The sequence below is a fragment of the Elgaria multicarinata genome, chromosome 5 (genome assembly GCF_023053635.1).
Source record: "Elgaria multicarinata webbii isolate HBS135686 ecotype San Diego chromosome 5, rElgMul1.1.pri, whole genome shotgun sequence".
Classification (NCBI taxonomy): domain Eukaryota; kingdom Metazoa; phylum Chordata; class Lepidosauria; order Squamata; family Anguidae; genus Elgaria; species Elgaria multicarinata.
The window spans coordinates 23,196,904-23,208,279 of NC_086175.1; the positions used below are offsets into that span (position 1 = coordinate 23,196,904).

The window sequence follows — 11,376 nt, forward strand, 5'->3', positions numbered from 1 at the left end:
TGCATTGAGAAAAGTCTGTTCAGAAACACCTGTAGTTCATTCCTCTCTCACTCTCCCCTCTTTCTGTTCCAGTGAAAGCTTCATCACAGAATGTTGTTCAGCCCAAATCCAGTCTGTCATCCACACGTGGTAAGTTTCTGTAATAGACATGCAAGCCTTTACCAATCTATTGTCTTCTAGGATGACAATAACTACCAGCTAAATTTAATTAACACAGCATATTTTATTTTCATTAAACTCTTCTAAAAGATATTGAAAAGATCAGTGTCACAGTTCACTGAGGCAATTGTACCAGGTTGGCATTTTCTTCTTGTATAATAGTTATTGAAGCTTTTAACATAAAAATTCCATTGTAATAAAATTAACTTAGGGCCGGCCCAAGATGTTTTGGAACCTGAGGCAGAAATGCAAATTCCCCCCCCCCCACGCACAAATTATTATATTATCACAATGTAGAGCACCCAAAATCAGCCACCTCAATCGAGGTCAGGCTAGAGCTGACCTCGAATAAACTTCATAATAATGGGATTGTAAAATAACAGACAACCTAATTAAGCTGTTTTATCTTAGCTAAAATACACTAGAGATGTGGGAAATAAATACATGGTAAGGCTTGCTGTGAAATAATGTTGACTTGCGGGCCTGCTCATAACCATGTTTATCATATGGCAATGGCAGCTGTCATATTAATTTGGTTGTGCTTGAAATGGCCAGACTGTCCTCGATCTCTTAGATATATTTATGATTTCATAGAATGCAATGTCGTTCAGTGGCGGCAGTTTTATCCCATAGCTGTCTGCTAATTGGTTCACTTGTACTTGAAAGGTCAAAGGTGAACGGTAAGTTCTTCATATATTTATCAATTATTGTTTTTATTGGTTCCTTATTATTATTATTATTATTATTATTATTATTATTATTAATTACATTTATACTCCGCCTATCTACAAGATACCCTAGGCTTCAGACAGGTATCTAAATGACAGTGTCCATTAAAATTAAAATTAAATCCATATTGGTAGTATCAGATACTGTTTCTTGAGGTTACCTCTATACAGCTAGCAGGATTTCTCATGTTTCTGGACATACAATATATATATATATATATAAATAAATATATTTCAATATTCAAAACAAAGGGCCTGGATATAATATGGATACTCATTTTGGAAGATTTTGCTAGTGATTGCCTATTTTATTTATCTCTGCAGGTCTTTTCTGTCTGTGTCTCTCTCTCTTCCTTCCCTGTTCTATCCCTCTTGCCTTTTTAGTAATGAATTTCAAAATTATGCTTTAAAGGAGAAACCCCAATTGTTCTCCTTTCTAGCAGTGTGCTGTAAGAGTATGAGTGCATTGGTTTGTTTTGTTAAAACCAAGTAAAACAGTTGCAACATGCAGTGTTAGATCAATGGAACATGCTCTTGAGTGAGTGTATTAAACATTATGTTCCATTTTACCCCCCCCTTTTTGCATCATAGAAACGGTTTTCATCTATTCTCTATTGCTTCCTGAAAAAGCGAGCATAAGAAAAACACTCCTCACAGCCCATACACTGTTTAGACCAGTTAGATTAAATGAAATGGACCCGTCTTTGTACATTTACTTACTTGTTTAGATTTCTAGCCCAGTCCATGATGAAGGCTCAGGGCAGGTAAAAACGTTAAAACCCACTGTAATAAAACCTATAAACTGTTCACTACATCATAAAACTACTTCAAATTAAAGATGTCTTATGCCAATCTAATAGTAAATAAGGTATTGCATTAGGTGCATAAATTAGTTGAAAATTAGACTTTGACCCTGATCCCAAGAAAGGTAGTCATGTCTCATTTCTGTTGCAATCCTGTACCCACTTACCAGGGAGTAAGCCGCACTGAACTCGGGTGAATTTTCTTCTGAGTAGACATGTCTAAAACTGTACTGTTAGGGCCAGACTAGACTTGACAGGGAAGATCTGTGATCAGATTTCCCAATGTCTCTTTTCTTCTTCTTCTTGGCTTAAAAGCAGCTGTAGCAGTCATTGGGGAGGGGGGTGATGGCAGCTGGGTGAAGTTTCATTGATTAACACCCCCCCCCCATGACATTTCACTGACAGAACTCCCTCCCTCTGAAGTTGCTATCGGAAATAGCATGGGAAGAAAGTGTTAACTCTGCCACCTAATATTCTCTTCGTCTAGCTGACAAAGGTGTTCTTGGGGGTGGTGTTGAGGACCCCCTAGGGTTGTGGTTCAGGAGGATGTTCAAGGATGGCTCATGGTCACCCTGACAACCATGGGGCTGTCCCAAGATATCACTTGTGGCAGGGCACATGGTGGTCCTGGGGTTCTCACCCTGGGAACAGAACGTTGATCTGAGAACGTGGGGTTCCTGGCTAATTCCTTGGTCATGTTCAGATCACTTTTTAGTGAAGCTTAAACTTACGCTGACTGTCTCCCTCCACAGGGCTGGTGGTCACAGATAAAGAGCTCATTATCGAGCCTGCTCTGTGGTGCTGATGGCAGTGGAGAAACCATACCATACTTGCTTGCCACTGTTGTGCCCTCAGTGCTCTACAACTGAGCTTTTCTGAGTGGTTCAAGGCTTACTCCAACTTTGGACTCAGGGTGATATTCCGGAACCCTTGCATGCCCACTGACTTACTCAATAAGCACCTTGGAGATAGTGTTGCTCACATCTGCCTCAAACTGGACACTGCTGTTTTAGTAGTCCAATCTATTGATGTGTGCAGTGCACCATTTCGTCCTACTTTCTGAAATGAATTTTCAGAAAGTAGGTGCGGAATGAATTTTCAGAAAGTAGATGTGGACGAGGTGCTCAGTTGGGTGCAGCCAACCCTTGTTTGCTCAGTGCTTACCTTCAGGGTTTGTTGCATCTAGGAGGAGAGGATCAAATTCCTATGTCCAGGAGTTGATGAATGCCTCTTCATAAGAGGAGCAGTCCCAATCTCTTGGAAGGAGGCAGTTGTGAGACTGCTCCTGAAGAAACTGGATGACATTTGACTGCTTCCCTTTGTGCATGTGGTAGGAACAGGAGTGGGACTCACACGCTTCCTTCCTCCCCACCCCACCCCCAGTCTTTTGGTCCAGGAGTTAACCTCTGTAGCGGGGAATGAGCCAAGGAAAAAGTTCAGGAAGGCCCAGGCTCTTCTGTGACCTCCTTGCTCTAATCCCAAAGGCCTACCTTCCATCCCTTCTGCTTGCAGAAGGGGGTTGAGGTTGAGAAACACACCTGCCACTGTGTATGATGGTAAAGTTTTCACCCCCTCATGTACTAACGGCATGCGCTCACCTAAGCAGCTTGTTATTCACATAAACCTGATCATGAGTGACTGCATTTGACTTGGCTCCGAAGAATCAAATGTGACACTGCCATATTATTCTTCTGCATAATTTCCACCCTCTGGACCTTTATCTTGACCTGCTTCTGTCCTGTCTATCTGTCTTTCTGTCTGTGCTATTCCTGTCTTTCCTCATTATTAGAACAGGCCCTCTTGGTGCACATGCTGGAGCCCATAGAGGAGCTTCCAGAGGATGAAAAAGGTAACAATAGGACCGATCAAAGCTTCTGTGGCCTACTATGGTAATGCTTTTACTGGAATACAAATGTACTCGTATCCGTAGCTTCCAAAGCATTGTCACGGCGACCTCAGTCATCTTTTATAGCAGGATAGATAATGTTTTCCAGCCACATGTGTATGTTTTCAATAGGGCCAGCTGCCACAGTATTTCCACCCCCCCTTCCCTTGAAGTAGCCTCTCCTGTCACTCGCCCCTCCTTCCTGCCTGTTCACTCCCACCACCAGTCTCTGTGAAAATCCCTCCCTGCAGTTCCAGCCACCCTCTGTCTCCTTCCCTTCTCCTGCTCCTCCTCCTCCAAGTGCATTTGGGGCCGTTGGGCCACCTGCTCAGTTTTCTTGGCTTCCTTTGTTGCCCCTCCAAAACCTTGGAAAGAGGCCACACCGGATGTCTCCCTTTTGAACTGAAAGCCGAAGTCGCTTTTTTTGGAAGACGATAGAAGTTCATTTTAATTTCTCATAAGCCATGTGTGACCCTCGAGCTGCCGCTTGATTGCCCCTGCTGTGTAATTCATGCAGATGTAGTTGCCTCGAGCAGATTAATGGGGAGGTCACAGGAAGATTTCATTTATTTGTTTATATCTTTTGTGAGACTCAACTTTACAAATGTTCAACAGACAAACAGGGTGGAAGCCTCTCTGCCTCCTTTCTCACCTGCCCACCTCATCTGTCTCCCTACTGCCCACCCACCTGGTCTATCCTCCCCCCCCCCGCCCATCTGGTCTGTCCCTCTTCTTCGCCCTAAATAACAAATAATATTTAATACACAGTGCGATTTTAAAATTAACACTTAATATGATTTCCAGAGAGCACTTTTTAGACACATTCAATACTGATAATATAATAAAAAAAAATGCTCAGTGATCACAATTAGCACAGGCCAAACGTGTTTCGACAAGTTGTCATATTAAGTGTTAATTTTAAAATCACACCATGTATTAAATATTATTTGTTATTTAGTTCCTTAACTTCTTTATCTATTGTTTCGTTTTTGGTTAAGGCTAGCACCTGTTTTTTGCCCTCTTCTTCGCCCACCTGCCAAGTCTATCTTCCCCTCTTCCCACCCACCCCATCGTATCGCTGCTGCCTGCTCTGCAGCTTAGCTCGCGTTGGCCAAGCGCAGCTCTTTGGAGAGAAGGCCCCACCCAACGGTCTAGCTCTGAGGGGTCCTTCCTTAGAGTCAGACCATATGTGTGGGAGGAGGGGTGTCCCTGGGGCTCACCTGTGCTGCCGAGGATCTCCAGGGTCACCTCTCCTCCCACAAAGACAGGCAGTGGCAGTTCTTCCTGGGGGTGGGGGTGCGGAGTGCACAACTCACCACTCTTCCAGCTCTGCCGCCTGAGTTTTGAGAGCCACCAATGAAGCTTTTGAACGTTGACGTTCCACAGCCAAATGGAATTCTATCCAAGCTTAGTTTTGTTTTGTTTTGTTTTTCATAGTTGAAAAACCAGAATTAATCGGCTAAAAAATACAGGTGACTACATGCTGCTGCAAACATTTTGGGGTCGTGTTTGTGAAGACAGTTCTTCTGTTTGTGTTGTCTGCGTAAAATACATGGATGGTGTGTCCTGTGTTACAAGACATATACCTGTTCTGTTTCAGAAATAGAGAAACATGAGCCCAAAGTAGGGAAGAATAAGCACCATGTAATTCATACTTTGAAGAGCAATCCTTCTTTAACAAGAGAGCTCAGAGCTGTTTTGGAACAGACCCTAGCAGAGAAGTTGGAATCCTTGGGAATTAAATCAGTAAGATCAACTTTAAGCTTTTTAGATTAAAATTATATGATGTTCATGTTAACCTAGTGAGAGAGTGGGTTGGCAAACATTTAGGGCACACTGTACAACCAAGTTTAAGAATGTTTATGTTCCCTAATATCAGCGGAAGAGCGTTAAGCACACATTTAATTCTGTCCTTGAAATCACTTGGTTATCAAAGTGCTTAACGGGCTAGATCATGCATATTAAGTAAAAACATGTTTAAAATATTCAGTAAAGGGAGAGATAAAATCTGTTTAATTTGCAAAGAGAATTTAATATAGAGAGAGTGTACATAATTTAGCAAGAAGATTGTGGATTTCCCAAATTTTTCTGGTTTGTTTTTTTTAGAATAAACTGTCTTTAAAAACTTTTCAAAAGGAAGGAAACCAGATTAACAGTAGAAATAACTATTTGTAGTAGAGAAAGAAGAAAATAACTTTGTTTTTTAATCATCTTTCAGACAAACCCTCTGAGGAAGAAATACCCATAGCTATAATTTGTTTACCAGGAATGGTATAATCCAAAACCAGATTTTTTTATTTTGAGGGAGAAAAGTAGTGAAAATCCATAGAACCGCCATCTTTTAAACCAAATTTCACTTCAGTATTTTGAAATAGATATTTTGAATAAAACAAATATATGGCTTCATACATTTGGAGAAGTCACTGCTTTAAAACAAATTTTCATCAACAATCACAGTGCCACTAAATAAGAATTTGCAGTTTTTCAGGACACACACCCTTGCTTATTAAACATTTTTGGGTTTTATTGTTTTACCTTTTAATAATAATAACAAAAACCTGCAGCCAGAATCAGCAGTCACGTTCCGAGTAAACACATCACTTTCCAGCTTCCCGCTCAGTAAAATATATCTGCCCTGTTTACACTATCATAGGCTCAGCCCTGTCCAGATGGGGCTTTCAATTGACTAATCTCCCTGAGAAAGCAGCCTCACCCAATTAACTCTGTGAATGGGAGAGCAATTTGGTTCCCTCTCTGTGCCCTACAACAGGGATGGGTAGAAAGATCTCCAGATGTTTTGGTCTCCTACTCTCAGGATCCTTGACCATTAGCCATGCTGGCAGGGGCTTCTGGAAGTCAACATTCAAAACATCTGGAGATCTATGTTCTGGTCACTCTGCCCTACAGTGGCTTCTGTGAACGACCAAGCCTCTACACAAGTATAGTACATATAATGAAGTAACACAATTGTATGTAGTGTCAACTTCCTTCCATGTACTTCTCAAAAAAGCATCTGTGAAAGAGGGGAGCTGAATAGTTCTTTAAAAACTAGAAAGTGACTTGTAAATCTTTGATGCATCATGTTTGCTGTACTCTTTCTTCCCCACAGGGAGTTCATGGTATCCCAAGTGATCATTTGACCAGAGTCTTAATGTCTGTTGAATCTGCTAGAGAAGAGAGAAAGAAACAGGTCCCTGACATTCAGCATATTCGAGAGCAACTTGAACGGCAAGTCAGCTTTAGAGTTGCAGAAAGAGCATCTTGCAGCAGGCTTCTTTCCCACTCCCAGCTTTCTCCAGAAGGTGCAATAACTTCCTCGTTCTTCTCCCCCACCCCCACCTTGGCTTTCAGTTTTGGGGAACTCTGAAGTCCACCATGTGTGAATAATTCCTCAAAACAAAGTGATTGTGTGTCTGTTTATATGTACAATATGTTTACAAACTGTAGGTTCATCAACTAGTACATGTTTAAAAGCTGATGAATAGGTTAAAAGTCAAACAGTTAATTAACGAACAAATTAAATCTTTGTGGCAGTGTTTTTTGACGGCAGTCAATGAATTCAACTGTGGGGTTTTTGGGTATGCAGAAAATTGGTCCATAGCGCAAATGGAAGATGAAGCAAAGAGGATCAGAGATGAGTTTGCATCTCCCGTAAAATTGGCCCAGATCTCCTTAGACAAGTCTTCATCATAGTCTTGAAACCCTAATATTGAGCTGATTCAGCCCTTACTTTCCGTCCTGATGTTGGACTCTGGTACAAGATTATCTGCGTAAATTGTTGTCAATTATCCTATCATTGTGGAATATCCTGCACAGATTAATCGATGAGTAACGTAATCTAGTCATTTATGCCCCAAAATTGCTTTGTCATATCCAAGTAGCACCGTCTTTCTTACACTTAAAAATGGAAATTTCACTGACGAATAGTCTGTGCTTTGATAGCATAGCCCTGGCGGGGTGCTTGGACTGACTTTGCCTGCCTTGGTCCCACAATGGATTGTGCAATGTTCTCCTAGGCCTGAGGAGCAGAGGAGCAGAGGGTCCTTTTCTTGCTCAACTTGCGTAAGGAATGCCTATTTTTGAGAAACCACCGTCCAGTTCAGGGAAGCAAGGGAACCAGCATTTACTATGGGCACAACATTTCTCTGCATCATATTATTAGTTATTAACAAAAAATACCCCCATCTTTTTTTAAAGCGCTCATGGTGGCTTACAATGCAAAAAATGAAAACAGTCTGGCCAAAACCACAACAGTCAGCAATGAAAACCAATGATTTAAAAGAGAGAGTGACGACACAGGATGACCACGTAAAAATTCAAGGGAACTGGGAGCATAAAAAAAAGTCAATGATTGGACAGGGTAAATGCCTGCCAAATCAAAGGGTCTTCACCGGGTGTTGAAAGACTATCAAGGAGGGAACCGGGCAAGTCTCCTTAAAGCAGAAGTGTTAGGCACAATTTAGCAAAAGTAAACAACACTTTTCTCTTTTTTCCTTGCTTTCATTTCACTCTGTATATTCTTAGCAGCAGTGGTGCATAGGTTTCTTTTGGACTACCAAGTATTGCCCTTATTTATTATTTGCATTTCGTTCCAGCTAACCAGAGGGCAGCTCACATAGGAGGTTCATTATCCACAGTGTTACCCAAACCAGCAAAACGTTACTCGGTTGCCAAACGCCCATCCGTACAAAGAACACTCCCTGCAGAAAACACATCTACTCCGAAGTAAGAGGAACCTTTCAGTTCAGATTTAATTGTTTACATTGTTGTGATTTGTTTTTATTGTTGTAAGCTTCCTTGTGGCGGAAAGACAAGGAAATGAAGGAAATTGGGTTTATTAATTGATTTCCTCTGACCCCTCAAAAGTGACATTTAACATGTTCTTTTAGCAGAATGCTCAGGCTGTTCTCCTACAGAGAGGGGAGTGATCAATTATAACGAGTGTTTGCTACATCATTTTAATGTATTTATGTCATTTATTAGTCACTTTATTATTTATTTATGTATATAGTACCATCAATGTACATGGATGTACATGGGGAGCCAGTGTGGTGTAGTGGCTAAAGTGTTGGACTGGGAATGGGGAGATCCTGGTTCTAGTCCCCACTCAGCCATGGAAACCTACTGGGTGACTTTGGGCCGGTCACAGACTCTCAGCCCAACCTACCTCACAGGGTTGTTGTTGTGAGGATAAAATGGAGAGGAGGAGGATTATGTACGCTGCCTTGGGTTCCTTAACAGGAAAAAAGGTGGGATATAAAAGCAATAATAATAATAATAACGATGATGATGATGGTGCTGCTGCTGTACATTGCTTCCACTCAAAGCAGCATACACATTAACAATTGCAATATATCAACTATCACATTGGGCAACAAAACCAGCAAATTGGTTTTCTTTCTTTCTTGTTTTCCCCCAGAACCAAGAAGAGCGCTTTGGGAGGTGAAATTCCCAGGAAGTTGCATAGTATTACGTAAGTCTTCTTCAGTTTGGTTCTGATGCTTTAGTGATGGGTGTGTTTGCAGGAACCCCAAATTCTGGATTGTAATTAACTAATGCAAAGAAAAAAAGGTAAAATTGTATACTTAATTTTGCATTAAGAAATAGCCAACGATGAGGACACAGCAAAGGAATTGGAGAGGGACAGGCAGATCTGCTGGACACTCCATTCCTAATCTGAATCCCTGTTAGCAGGCCTCTGATTTCTTGGCCATCAGATTTCTACGCCCATAAGGGCTGGAAATCTGTTTGTTTAAAAACATAATGAATACTTGGTTTCTTTGGATGCCAATAACACTTGTGTGGTGAACCCAAAGACAGGTGCACAGCCCTGCTTATTCTCTACATATTTAGCATATGCAGCGGCTTATACTATGTACAAAACAATGGTCATGAACCACAGTTATCAGTGATGGCTTTATGCCATCTACCTTTTAACCAGGGGGCTGGCTTCATGGTGCTGGGTTGGCACTGCCTCTCTCCAAACCCCCATGGTTTTCCTCTCCTGGGGTCACGTCAGGTAGTCCTGATGCTGAGGAGGAAACGCGGGGTTTCTGGTGGCCATCTGGGTACCAGAGCTCCCCCCACTCCTATTTTCTTCCTGGTGAAAGGCAACCAGTAGCTGGTCGCCTTACACCAGGGACTGCCCCCGGATTGGCCCCAGAGTGACATCAGAAAGGTGTACTGATGTTGCTCCCATGGAAAAAGTCATGATAAGTCCCTGACTTTATCAAAGCGCAGCTTCGTGGGAAAACCTTTGGTGGCTGCGAAGCTCCGGCTGCATCGTGTAACTGACGCAGCGCAGATCTGCAGCCACCGCCAGGATAAAATCAGCTAGATTGTTTAGTTGGGTAGAAACCACCTTTGTTTAGAGCAGCCTTCCTCAACTTGGGGCGCTCCAGATGTGTTGGACTGCATCTCCCAGAATGCCCCAGCCAGTTGGCTGGGGCATTCTGGGAGTTGTAGTCCAACACATCTGGAGCGCCCCAGGTTGAGGAAGGCTGGTTTAGAGGGACCTAAAATTGAGCTCTGTGCATTCTTTACTGTGGCCTCCCTCTGAGTGCCACCTCCAAGGGAAGCTTGGAAGATGGCAGCAAGGGTGAGACCTTCTCAGTGTTGGCTCCCTGACTCCCACTAAGGCCTGCCTGGTGCCGACAGTGTCATTTTTTGGCATCAGATAAGGACCATCCTCTATTTCAATGGTATATGATGAGGCATCTATGTCTGCTGTTTTAGAACAGGTTTATTCGGGAAAAAATATTATTTATTTATTTATTACATTTTTATACAGCCCAATAGCCGAAGCTCTCTGGGCGGTTCACAAAAATCATTATTTAAATATCATTATTTAAATTGTTTTTAACTGTTAACATTGTTTAATTTTTTCTAAATTTTAGGTTTTATTATGTTGTTTATTGAATTTTTATGAATTGGAATAAACTGCTCAGAGAGCTTCGGCTATGGGGTGCTGTAGACATGAAATAATTACTAATACTGTGCACAGGATATTTCCCCGCAGAGAATTCTTGCCTAGTGATCTCAAGCATGTGGGAGAAAGTTTAGGTTGGTGGAAATTTGCACTCTTAAACGATTCTGTTTTTAGAGTGACATTACTCTGGATTAGCTAGTATTTAAAATGGTGGTGCTCCATTTTAAAGCAATGCATCTCTTCCTTTGCTTCATCCCAAAATTCATTCGAGATGGTTGGTTTCTTTTCTATTTTTCCCTTCTTTGATGAGAGAAATTTCAGAACTCAGGGAAACTCTGGCTAAGGCCATGATAGGATTAGCAACAAGTTCTTGCTGATCTGTTATATTTTGCATTTTAAAAAATTGTTACTACTGAAATGAGCTGAATCCGCAGGTTGGTGGGTTGTTGTTTTTTTTGGTCTTTTAGAACCTCACCATTTAGCTCAGAGGATGAAGTGGAGGAAGACGACATCATGCAGTCCTACATCTCACCAGAATTGTCTCAGCCTAAAGCACCCAAGAGCAACAGCAAGGGCAGCTTGTCAAGATTTGCAAGCCAGAGTGATGTGAACTCGCCTGAAGAAGATGAAGTGGAAAAAATCGGAGTGAATCTTAAGCCGTCAAAAAGTATGGAAGTTGATTTGGGGGGCTGCCCTGGGGAGGAACTGAAGGCATGCAGCAACTTAGGGGGAGGCGTAACTGACACGTTCACTGGGATCTGTGCCCGCTCCATGCTCAGCTTTACTGTGGCTTCCTCTTTGGTGTCCAGGAGTGTGCTGATCAGCTGATAATCATATTGTCCCAGTTCCATTGTATACCTTGCAGCCGCACAC

General features: G+C 42.0%; 1 protein-coding gene across 1 annotated transcript in view; it reads left to right on the plus strand.

Moving 5' to 3' along the window:
* DZIP1 (DAZ interacting zinc finger protein 1) overlaps positions 1-11,376 on the plus strand; it is a 37,300-nt gene that overhangs the window by 20,332 nt on the left and 5,592 nt on the right. Inside the window, exons 9-15 of the mRNA XM_063127402.1 lie at positions 73-129; positions 3,480-3,539; positions 5,176-5,321; positions 6,685-6,877; positions 8,171-8,300; positions 8,995-9,048; positions 10,971-11,170. Coding sequence (XP_062983472.1) covers positions 73-129; positions 3,480-3,539; positions 5,176-5,321; positions 6,685-6,877; positions 8,171-8,300; positions 8,995-9,048; positions 10,971-11,170 — 840 coding nt within the window. The remainder of the gene's footprint in view (positions 1-72; positions 130-3,479; positions 3,540-5,175; positions 5,322-6,684; positions 6,878-8,170; positions 8,301-8,994; positions 9,049-10,970; positions 11,171-11,376) is intronic.